At 35.8% G+C, this 12,933-nt stretch overlaps 1 protein-coding gene across 3 annotated transcripts; it reads left to right on the plus strand.

Annotated features, from left to right (window-relative positions):
• On the plus strand, positions 9,508 to 12,462 carry LOC107610128. Of its 3 annotated transcripts, none has more exons than XR_002350275.1 (6): positions 9,508 to 9,828; positions 9,904 to 10,011; positions 10,113 to 10,243; positions 10,643 to 10,743; positions 11,649 to 12,001; positions 12,111 to 12,462. XR_002350275.1 is itself a non-coding variant. In XM_016312209.2 (6 exons), the coding sequence occupies exons 1-6, from the start codon at positions 9,627 to 9,629 to the stop codon at positions 12,193 to 12,195; spliced, it is 687 nt and encodes a 228-aa protein (XP_016167695.1). In that variant the 5' UTR covers positions 9,514 to 9,626; the 3' UTR covers positions 12,196 to 12,462. The 3 variants fall into 3 exon arrangements, 2 of the variants coding, with proteins under 2 accessions (XP_020961851.1, XP_016167695.1); XM_016312209.2 differs by having other exon boundaries at positions 9,514 to 9,828; positions 11,649 to 11,708; XM_021106192.1 differs by lacking the exon at positions 11,649 to 12,001 and having other exon boundaries at positions 9,509 to 9,828; positions 12,111 to 12,457.

The raw sequence follows: 12,933 nt of genomic DNA on the forward strand, positions 1-12,933 counted from the left end.
TGGTGATTGTTGATGCTTGTTGGGGTTGATTGGTGGCTTGAATTGTGGATTAGAAGCTTAACTTGTGCTCAATTGGGATTTTGGTACATATTAGGAATCGACTAAAGTATGATTTTAGTTTCCTTTATGTAATATATAATATTTCTGGACACTTAGGCTAGTGACCCATAGGATAGGTTTGAATCGAAATGGTTGTTGAATTGTTGAATGATGATTTATGATGAATTATGATAAGTTGATGATTTTTGAATACCTTGATGAATTATGATGTTGAAATTGATAAATATGGTGTGAAAGATTTAGATTGAGATGAAATGAGATTGATTATGATGCTTGGTATTGATAGATTTATGATTGATGAATGTGCTGGTGGAGGATTGATTACAATGTTATATATTTGATATTGAGGTTGAGAATAATGAAGTGTGAAGAAAAATTTGGTATAAATGGTGGAATGTGATACAAAGGGTGAGTTATTATGTAAATTGGAGTTGGTGTGGTTTTGGTTTGATTTTGGTTGAGGATTGTGGAAAGTTGAGAATTTGTGACTTTTTGGTAAAAATGAGTTTTGGGCTAATTTTGACGGATCATATTCTGAGCTACGGTTATTGAAATTTGATACATTTTATATCAAATGAAAGACAATTTAACAAGCTTTAAAATGGTTTAAATTTTATAGAAATCTAAATTTTGTAGAGAAAAATATGATCATGCAAAGTTTGGTGTCAAAATCTGAATTATGCAATGTTACAGAATTTTGTGATTTCTAGTTTGTGTGTGCATGCACAGCCTTGTGCGCATGCACAATGATAAACCACTATTTTATGATTTATCTTGTGCTCAATTGAGTGGTTTTTATCAACTCTTTACCCACTTATTCATACTATTTGCATGGTTTTACATTTGCCTTCCTAATTATGTGCTTTGATTGAAAACATGCTTCTTTGGCTTTAAATTACCAAATATTAGTCCTCTCTTATTACCATTAGATGCCTTGATATATGTGTTAAGTGTTTTCAGAGATTACAGGGCAAGAATGGCTTGGAGGATGGAAAGAAAGCATGCAAAAGTGGAAGGAATACAGGAAACTGAAGGAACTGCTAAAGATGTCCAGCCTGACCTCTATGCACTCAAACAGTCATAACGTGAGCTACAGAGGTCCAAATGATGTGGTTCCAGTTGCGTTGAAAAGCTAACGTCCGGGGCTTCGATTTGATATATAATTTGCCATAACTTCCCCAACGTTAGGCAACACGAACGCGTAAATGACACGCCCGCGTCGCATCTGCGAACTTCAATCCACGCCACCGCGTGGACGACGCCTCCGCGTCACCTTCCCGCGACCTGAACGTAACAGAAATTGCTCCTAGAAATTTCTGGGCTATTTTTGACCCAGTTTTCAGCCCAGAACATATAGATTAAAGGCTATAAAGTGGGAGAATGCATCCATTCATCATTAGGCTCTCATAATTCACTTTTGATAATTTTAGATGTAGTTTTTAGAGAGAGAGGTTCTCTCCTCTCTCTTAGGATTTAGTTTTAGGATTTAGGATTATTTTTTCTTCATCACAGGTTCAATATTCCTTTTTATTATTTTCTCAATTTAATTTATGAATTCTTCTACGTTACAGATTACTCTTTAAATTAATGTTATTTGAGGTATTTCAGTTTACAATTGCTCTCTTTTAATTATGTTACTTTTATCCCCAATCTGAAGACATTTTTATTCCAGTAGATTTACTTTTCCCCTTTTGGTCTTGGTTAAGAAATCAGTAACTCAGGAGTTATCAAACTCAAACATGATTGATAATTGTTATCTTTGCCAATTGAATTGAACTTCAATAATCCCAATCTTTTCTTAGGAAATAAATAGGATTTGAAGATCTAACTAATTAGTCACTTGACTTTTCTTTACTTTAAGTAAAGACTAACTGAGTGAAATTAAGATTCAATCTTCATCATCATTGATAAGGATAACTAGGATAGGACTTCTAATTTCTCATACCTTGCCAAAAGTTTATTTTACAGTTATTTATTTATTTTACAGTCATTTACTTATTTTAATTGCAATTTAAATTACTTGTTCCCTACCTTCAAAACCCTAATTTACAATCTTCATAACCAATAATAAGAACATACTTCCCTGCAGATCCTTGAGAAGACGACCCGAGGTTTAAATACTTCGGTTATCAATTTATTTAGGGGTTTGTTACTTGTGACAACCAAAATGTTTGTAAGAAAGGTTGATTGCTTGGTTTAGTAACTATACTTGCAACGAGAGTTTACTATAACTTCTAAACCGTCAATCTTCAGTTCTTCACACAACCCGTGAATTTTTGAACCTGTGCGCATGCACAGCCTTGTGCGTACGCACACACGGGGATGTGGATATTGGTGAGAGCGCTAGCACGCTCTGTGCGCACACACAACTAACGAAGTTCTGCAAGCTATGCGCACGCACAGCCCTGTGCGCACGCACACGTTGGAAAGTGCATTCTGTTGAGGGAGTTCGCACACCTTGTGCAAGCAAACAGAATTGTAAAATTTTTCACTTGTGCGTACGCACACTTTTTGAAAAATCTCCTGGGCGTGCGCACGCACACCCCTGTGCGTACGCACATGCCCTATTTTTCAACTAAAACTTTGTTTTCAACTATTTCACCTTCCCAACAAGTTTGTAAACTTATGTGACACCTATTTAATACTTTTTGGCTTATTTTGGATATTAAAACAAAGAGAAACGTCTTAGGTGGAATTAATTGGCATTTTCCTTGAAAGTAGAGAACGGAGGCTTAGGTTTTTGGTGTACTGAGGATGGGTTTGGTAGAGTGAGAAGGAATAGAGATATATGAATTGAGGAATTGATGAACCAATGAGTTCGGAAAGAAAATTTTGAATTGTCAGTGGTTGAGATGAGTCGAGGACTCGGAATGAAATGATGGATCCATGATATGCTGAAAAATGTTTTTCTGAAAACCATTGAATTACTGTTTTATACTGAGATTGTTGAGACGCTATGCGCCCAGCAGGGACGACGGTTGGATCCCGCCTGTCAAGGTAGCTGCGGCAGCTTAGCGTGGTGGTTCATCCCGCTTGCGTTGAGATGTGAGGTCCGTGGCAAGAGTATCCCGCTCGCATCCATTCGGATCACTAGAGTGTGCAGGCACAAAATCTTGGACGGTGTTTCGAGCACCATATCTCGGGGGTTCCCAATCATGATTCCAAAGGGCGACATCTCCATGGAGATGTGTCGGGTTGGCAGTTGAACCGACAATGTGATATCACAGCTAGTAGGACAGGCATTCATCATATGCATCTTCTATCTGTTTGTATGCTTTGTCGACTTGTAATTGCTTGCCTAATTGTATAACATGCCTAATTGCCTATATTGAATTACTTGATATACATGCCTATACTTGTGTTTTACTTGCATTGAAATTAATTGTGCTTTCTGCTGGGATTGAGGAGGCTCAGAAGGCGGTGGCGATGGGATCGCATGGAGGAGAGGTTGGTGAAGGCTATGGGACAGTAGAGAGTTGTTAGTTGGAAAATTCACTAAGTTAGATTACCTTTTTATTATGTTAAGGTTTTAAGTTATGCTTTACTATTTTAGTTATCTTTTAAGATGAATCTTATGATGGATATGAAGTTCTAGAATTGCCTCTGGCATCCCGGAGTCTTATATCTTACATCACTGGGCACTGTTACCATACTATGAACCTCCGGTTCTCATACCATATTCTGTTGTTGTTTTTCAGATGTAGGTCGCAACCCACCTCGATGAGTTGTTTCGATGGTGACAAAGCGGAGGATCCTGGATATATTTTGGAGTCTTTTGCTTCTTTTTTATTAGTTCTCTCATCTTTTGTATTTAATTTTTCCTAGAGGCTTATTTTGAGAGGAAAACTTGTATAAGTTGTTTTTAAACTTTCAGATTTCTGTATGGTCTGTATATATAGCTAGCCGGCTTAAACTCTGTGAGTCGTGGCTAGATCTTCATACTATTATACTCTGATATTTTGTTATATTATATCTATATCTTGTGCGTTAAGTTTGTAGCTTTGTGAGTACGTTTTGCGCTTTTCAAATCCTGTTTTTGAGCTATATCCTTCATCAGGCTTCTAGACTATATTAATTCTTTCTATATATTATATGTATGATCTTAGAACTATCGTAACATTTGATTAACACTTACTTTACGACGCGAGGTAAGGCTTAGGGTAATTAGGGTGTTACAATGTTAGCATAACTATCAGTCTAGTAGTACAATGTGAATACTTAGTAGCAATTTTACTCATAACACTAGTCACGAAACCAGATGAATTTGTTGCTGCCTGAGTTGGTTGGGGATGCTCAACCACATTCTAAAACAAACAAAAATATATTCACAAAAAAGTCCTTGAACTATTTTAAAATGATAATACAGTCCCCATAGATTGTTAAAATACTCAGTATAGTCCCTATGGAATATTGCTAAATCCTATTTAATCCCTTCAAGAGAGATGCAACAATATGTTCGGTCGTGGTTATTACCTGCACTTGGGATGCTTATTGGGAGATATGAGTCTCCTTTGCCGGTTGGGTTGAGGTTCCAAAATTTGCTCTAATATGTGTTATTCTTTTGTTTGAATTAGCTGGTCTTCTAGTTGTTGCTGTTGAAGGACCCTTGCAAGTCTTGAAATTGTGACCAGTTTCTCCGCACTTGCTACACGTAACCCAAAATATTTTCTTAACCTTGTTGCCATCAATTCTGCTAGCTTTTTTCTCCGATGGATCTTTTCTCCTCCTCTTTACTGGTCTACCTACTGGCCTCTTTAGCTTTGGAGGAACTGGATTCAGGTAATTTGTTTTCTCCCAATACTTCTCAGAGTTAACAGGCTGGAGGTAGTGTTGGTATGTCGCTAAAGCTGATCCAATCTTCAGAAGTGGATGTACATATGTTTCAGGTCTATCACCCCTTCTAGCTATGGCAGCAAGTGCATGGACGCACGGAAGACCTACATAAAGGACATACTTTTAGCAACTAAAACACAATAATTTCATAAATGAAAATTAACTGACAATGCAGTACCAATTAATTGCCAGGCATTACAGGTACATTTATTCTGAGACAGATTAACCGAAAGCTTCTTAGACCCTTGTTCGGCCTCAAATATTCTCCTCTCATCATCACCAACCCAAACTGGATGCCAATATCTAACATCCTTCATAATGTCGTCAAGCCTTTTTTGTTGAGTAGGAGCCACTTCGGATCCCATGTGGGTCTCCAATACTTGTTTGTATTTCATCATCCTCCTCATAATATAGCACTAAAGCTCCTCACACATAGTCAAAATGGGTTTGGACCGATAGTTAACTATTTTTGCATTCCAAACCTAGCACATATTGTTGATGAGGTTGTCACACTTGGGCCCGTGACTGAAGTGAGCTTTGGTCCAGCAAGCTAGGTCAAACTTTGCAAGGTAGCTCCATACATCTTCATTTATCCTTTTTAACTTCTTCATACTTGTCTGGAACTCGGCATCAGTAGTGCATTTAGCACATTCCAACACAATATTCTTAACTTTCTTGTCTTTGTATCAGTTTGTGAAGTTTTCCAGATATGTCTGACACAGTTATGATTATGTGCATGAGGCATCACCTCCTTTAACGCAGGCAACAGACCTTATTTTAGACCATCAAAGAAAACGCACACAATTAACAGCAACTCACATAAATCATTAACAACTAATAACAACTCACACAAAATATCTATCCTTTCCTAACACAGTTTTAGGGATTTTTTTATTATGTTTGTCTCATTTCTTTTTCTCATTCAAAGTATCTATCCCTTTATTTTTTTAGAAAGGAGAAAAAAATGTATGTACTATAGTTAACTTTTTTGTCCTATATGTGGAAATATGCATAAGATAAAGTCAATCATGAACAAATACACCTAAGATAACAACAATATGAAATATCATAAGACCCTGTCGTGAGACAGAATTCATATTTTATTCAAAAATTATGAGTTCGTACATACCAAGTTATTTAATCATAACATTTAAATAAATAAACTATGATATTAAGTTGTTCTTAGAATGTAAAGTGCATTTAACCAATCTTAACAAAAACCAGAAAAAGGGTTTGGCACCATTAACAGGAAAAGAAATATAATAATGATAACAATTCAAAATATGCTTTAAAGTAGTGCCGGGTTATCCACAAAACTAAAGAGCCAGAAAACGAAACAAGAAGGAAAAAAATCAATATATTAAAACTAAAATCAACTAACTGAGAAATTAGCAGTTTAAGAGTGTTAAAACTCTAACCAAGAAATCAGTAGTTTAACAGACATGTTAAATACTTATCAAAATATTAAAACTAACCCTAAATTAACTAATAGCTCATATATTTTGAGTATTATTACTAGCGTACTAAAACACATTTGGCATTGGTAATATTAAGCTAAATATAATTTTACCTTTTGTTGGTCCGAAATAAAATTTCATCCATGGATATATTGATCCCCAAGATCTTTTTGCAACAACATGAGAAACCATTTCCAACTTTCTTTAGTTTCACTATCAACAACAGCAAAAGCAATCACATAGAAGTGATTGTTCGCATCCTACTTACAGCTGATAGGAGCTGTCCTCCGAAATAGCCCTTCAAGAAGCAACCATCAAGTCCGATCAGTTTTCTACACCTAGCTTTGAACCACCTTTTTACAAGCATCTAGAGAAATGTATAGCTTATTGAACAATGGAGGGGACTGAGGCATCGGTGTCACATCTAGTATGGTGGAGCTTCCTGGGTTACTCCTAAGGATCTCACTCAAATAATCCCTCAACTTACTATACTGTGCTCTCTCATTTTCAATCACATGCTCTCTTGCTTCTTTGAGGGCTCTATACACCATCTTTCCATTAATGACAATATTGTAGTCGATTTTGATGTACTCATAAGCCTCACTTAGAGTAATATGAGGCTGAGTTCGGAGCCTCTTCTCCAACTTATTGGCTAGCCACTTCTGATCAATCATATTGCTGCCAAATTCTCTGGCACAGGTGTGTTGAGGTATATAAGTCTTGATTTGATAACTCTTCAGCTGATTATTCCATGTACAATAAATTAGTCATAGACAAAGATTAAGTTTGATAGCACCATCACCCACAACAACCACATCAGTAGTACCAGCATCCACTTCTACGGCCTCAGTAGTAACAGATTCAATAGAATCAATTGCAAAAGTCATAGCCTCTTCATTTGAAGCCTCTGCATTCTCGTTAGTAGATGCCTCCTTGGCTCCTTTTGGCTTTCTTGGCTTTTTTATCCTCTCCACCCCATGCTCACAATCACATCTAACTCTTCTTTGATCGTTTTTTATATACCTAATCTTCCTTCCCTCATAAATAACATTATCCTTCAGAGCAGTCTTGAAAGATTCAATTGTGGTAAATTCCATTTCCAATTCAAAATACACCTCTCCAAATCTGGCAGCATCATTAAATTGTGAAAAATCCATACCTCTCTTTTTCATCTTTAGAACTTTTCGATGTCAATAATGACTTTGATTCATACTCAAAGATTGGATCTTCTTCCTCCACATTTCCTGCACTTTGTTCATCATCTTCACCAGAATTTGCATCCGCTGATCTTGAAATAGTAGCTCCTCTTCCACCAAAATTTGTCCCAAATGAAGTTAAGCCAGCACCCCTTTGTGCAGTATTTTTGGGGTTCTTGGAATTAGCCTTAGCACCATAAAATTTTGGGACTCCAGCACTAGTAGGCTCAGCAAATTTTGGCCCTCTAACACCAATAGGCCCAGAAGATTTTGGATCTCCAACACTAGTTGCTCCATCAGACTTTGCATTAGCAAATTTTTTGTCACCTTCAGTTGACCTAGAACTTGGCCTAGTAGTATATTTATTATCAACGGTTGAAGCCTTCTTTTTCAAATTAACCATCTTTGAACTTTTCTTTCCCATCCCATCATCACTGGACTCTTCCTCAACATCTGCATCAATGTCAAAGTCCATGTCGAGATCCTCGGGAGGAGTAATCATTATCAGGTGATCAAAATACAAATAAAACTCCTTCAAGTCCTTGTTCTTTAGTTTATTCTCACGCAGCTGATTAATTTTCAAGTCTCCTTTTATAGGATGCAGCCCACTCTCTAAGTCAGGTGCCATAGGATCAAACCAGTACATAGTCTTGTAATCCAAATAACCCAAACCTTTGAACAGAGTTTGCAGATCAAAGAAGCATATCATGTCAATATCCATCTTATTGAATTTGTCAACTCTTCCATTAATATATCGAATAACTCCATTGTTATTTCTCACAAAATGTCCACCATGGTGAAAAACAGGAATCCCAAATTCCTCCATTTACCTGTATGAATAAATACTTATCATCAAGAAACACAATCATATAAACCAAGCTCTACTGTGACAATTTTTTTAAAAAAAACAAATAAAAAAATATTCATTCAGCACATTTAGTAACTGTCAAGGAACATGCATACAAAATCAAAGAGACTTTGAAGACATAGCATTGTGCTCTGTAATGCAACATACACCGCAAAACAATATATCATTCTAACAACTATAAACATATTCGAACACGGTCTCACCTTCTTCAATGTGCGTCTTCAATGGTGATCAAATCCACTTCAGTGCCTCTTCCTTGCGAATTAGTGCTGATGCATCCAGGAGAGACGTCTGGGTAACAGAATGCTAACGTCGATGGATGAAATTGACAACATCTGTCACGATCATGATGTTGGAGATGAGGTGGGTGGTGATGAGGCAATAACGAGGTAAGACTCTCTGTAAAAACTGAAGAATGTTTGGTGTTTGAGATCTTTTTGCAGTGAAAAGGGTTGAAAGGAAGGAGAAGAAATGTGATTTTTACTCTCTCCTTACAATGCTACGTTTTTACGTACTCAAATTAAAACGGCCTTGTTTTGCTTATTATGATGGGACCAATTTGTCCGTCACGGACACCTGTGTATGTTATTGGCCACGTTGGATACTAAACGTGCCAACTCAGCAGTTTCCATTGATGAGTCACGTCAAAAATTGGATTGGAGACTGATTTGATTGATGGAGACAAACGTTAAGAATTAAAATATCCGCTTTTAAAATCTTTAAAGACTAATTTGGATAATTACTCTTAAAAATTATTAAAATAGAAAACGTCGTTGCTGTTTTATTTTTTTTTTTTTAAATAAAAAATGGCATCGCCGTTTTGTTATGTTAACAAATTCAAAAAAATTAAAGTTGGGGCACTTTCATAGTTTAGTATAGTAGTATAGTACACATAATGAGTCATTTTACAGGATAACACTTATTTGAATTCAATATTAAAAAAAAATTTAAAAACGTTTAGATGCCTAATTTTATTTAACTACAAGAGGAATAAAATAAAATAAAATAAAAGAAAAAGAAAAAAAAAATCAAACTTGTAAAATTAACTTTTTAATCAGGACACCTTATCTCATAATCTCATAAATACTTTTTCTATTAAATCTGAAATTATTTTTATGCATGCATTAAAATTAAGTCTTAAGTTAACCGAAAAAATAGAAAACTCAAGGTAAGGTAGCTGAGCTAAAAAAGCAGAGGGGAGTAAACAAAACAATGGCGGTGGCGGCAGCGGCAGCAACTACACTTTCAGCTCTCTCTATTTCCACCGTTAGCGCGGGCTTTTCATTCCATCCAAAACCCATTCATTCAAAAACCAACTCCTTACCCACCCGAAGGGGCGCCGTTTTACTCTCCTTCCTTGCTCACACCTCCTTCCTCTCTTTAACTCCAGCCTCCGCCATTGAATTCGGCATCTGTATGTATGCATTAATTATTATGCAACTACTCTTCGAAGCTTGAAAAACCCTAATTCCTTATCCTCTGTGCACAGCAGGACCTAAGGATTGGCTCAAAGACCAAAAGAAGAAGGCCTACAAGTTCCTATTAGCCCCCGTCGACGCCTCGCGCGAATCCCTTCGTTCTGCATATCTCTTGCTCAGTGCGTATAGTTCTCTCTCTAACTACGTTCCTCCGCACATTTCTTTTTATGCAGATTTTGTTCGGTTATTTTTCTTTTCTTTTCTTTTATTGTTTTTTCAGTGGAGCCCGAAGCTGTGTATTCCGAAGAGGATTTGCAGAAATTTCAGGAGCTCTTCAGATCCGCCGCTAGGGATTGCGTTCCGCAGGAGAGGAATTCCTTTGTCAACTTCCAAGCCAACACCGGTGTAGAGGTTCGTTCCTCCTCTTTACTGTATCGCAATACATAATTTGGACGTTTTTGAAAGTGACGAGCAGCGATTTGATTGAGAAAATAGTTAAAGGAAAATAATGCTCCTAAACTGTAGATGGTTATTGAGTATCAAATGCTTTGAAGTGGTGAAACTGTAGATTCATCCTTATCTGAAGTTGGATATTTAATATTTCGGGTGATTGTATGGAATCAATTATCAAATGATACCGATAAGTTACTTGTTTAACACGATTCATTTATGGTGATGTCATTTTGTTTGGTTAGGGTGGATGCTTTGTTCCTATCAATTTCGTTTTTCCCAAAAGGCATTGATACCTCAAGGGCAAAGGAACTTTAAAACAGTTACAGAATTCAACTTCACTGTCTTTTTCATGCACAGGTGTGCACGTTTCGGTTGATTGTGAAGAATGCAGCCTCTTTGCTTGGAAATAAGGATCCTGTAAAGTTGAAAGCTGAAGACTTGCTAGATAATCTTATAAGGTATCCCCCTTTATAATATCCAGGCATTGTGATGTTTCTGTGCCAGCTAGTGTTCCTCGAATACTTTTCTTTACATATATTGATGCTAAAACATTTGAGAAGCTTCTGCTTTTATTATTTATTTATTTTTTTTTGGAAAGGAACAACTTGAAGTGCAGTGGAGTGGCAACATGGCTTCTTTGTTATAAAAGTTTATCCGGCACATGTTGTTTTGCATTATCTGATTCTTTTGTGGATGACATTTTATTCCCAGCATTTTAGCTTCTATTTATTTCTCAGAAACTCTTAACGAGGTCCTTGTTCTCTTTCCAACTTCATTATTTTTATCAATACAATGCAGGTCAAATATTATTATATTTTTGGTTTAGATGAATGTCATGGTTTCGTAGGAATTAGTATTTACAGATATGAGTAAGCTATTTTAAATGGTTTTGCGGTAATTTTGGTAGAACTGTATCCCTGTTAGAAATTTGCAATTTAAATTAAAACATTGTTCACTATTTCTTACTTTTACCAAACTATTTTCAGCTGGCCCATATAAGTGGTTGCCATGTGACAATGGATTTAAAATTCCCATTCCAGTTAGAATATTATGAACTATGAAGGGATTTTCCTTGTCTTGTGGACTTGTAAACTTCAGAGCATCTATTCTACCCTGTAGACACTTTAGGTTGTCCGCTAAAACAATACCTAGTTTTTCATTCTTCCATTTTCTTACACGCTATCTTCTACCAGTGTAATAGTTAATGCATTATCTGCACTCTTCCCCCTCCCCCTTTTTTCTCTTCTTCTTCTTCTGTCTTTACTTTCCCTTTTCTTCGTTTGACCCAAAATGCAAGCTGATTATTTTATTGTTAACATCCGATGATAAATGCATTTTTCCTTTATTGCTTCATATTATGCAGATCTTTCACCTCTGTCACTGGGCTGGCAAGCAAAGCTAATATTCAACTCTCATCAGATAGGTTTGCCTTTAATAATATGTCATCATCATGGAGAAGACATATTTTCCCCCCTTTTTGTGTTTTAAATAAAATAATAATAATAGCTGATGTTCTGTAGCAGCTAATGGACTTGTAACTTTAGTGTCTCCAAAAATCAGGGGACTGGTAAATCGTGTTCGAAAAATGTTAAATAAAAGCAATAGTCAAGCTGTTAGAATTTCAGCAGATCGAATTCATTAGCGGACCTTTCTCAAGATTTATTGTTCTATTTTTAACAAAATAGATCAGATACATTTGCACTTTGGATTGAATGGGTACTTCGTCTACAGTTTTGGTGTCTTGTTTTTCATAATGATGATGATTATATGTTCGTTATGTCCTTGAACTGATTGATCGCCATTTTTTTTACTCTTATTGTTACAGAAGAAAGATGGCTGACGCTGTATCGGAAACCATATCTTCTCTTGACAAATTTGAGCAGGGGATCAGGGATTGCCTTGAAATCTAACTTTAAAAGGCAGCCTGAACTCCATTTTGAAGTGGAAAGTGGATTATTCAGAAATCATGGAAGTATGGCTGCTGCCTATATCTTTTAAATCCAAAGTTTTGTTATGTCTTTTCCTTGATTTTTCTGTTTTGATTAGGAGGATTTCTTCTCCACCCTTCTCTTCTGTAATCTTTTCTTCAACTTAATGAATTTCTGATTGTATAAAAATTGTTATCTACTTTCTTCGATTTCGAAAAAAAAAAAAAAGCGAGAACTTGCTTTACTTAATAGTCATTAATTATTCATTAGTTACAACAATTAATGAATGCTAAATAAGATAAGTTTTGGCTGCTTTTGGCTAAATTTTTTTGTTACCAAACATTTTTTATTTAAATTAATATTAACGCTACTGTGATAACGAGAAAGGTTGGCACTATTTATCTATAACAATATATAATGGCAATACATGAGTTTGATGTCCAAGATTTCTTTTCAATATTACCCTTTCTATTAATTTCTCCATTACGTGGCCATTTTGACATCACTTTTATCTGTTATCTTTCACCTCTCATCCGTTTATTTCTTCTCATCTCTTATTAATATTATTGGATGCAGATAAAAATTTTTTATTTAATTTACTTTTAATCCAATTTATCTTTATTTTAAAGATATCATAAACAGAAATAGACTCATGCCCATAATTATATAATGGGGATACACAGGTTTAGTATCCAATTCTTTCTTCCTCTTTTGCTCTTA

This window comes from Arachis ipaensis, chromosome B07 (assembly GCF_000816755.2).
Source record: "Arachis ipaensis cultivar K30076 chromosome B07, Araip1.1, whole genome shotgun sequence".
Lineage (NCBI taxonomy): Eukaryota > Viridiplantae > Streptophyta > Magnoliopsida > Fabales > Fabaceae > Arachis > Arachis ipaensis.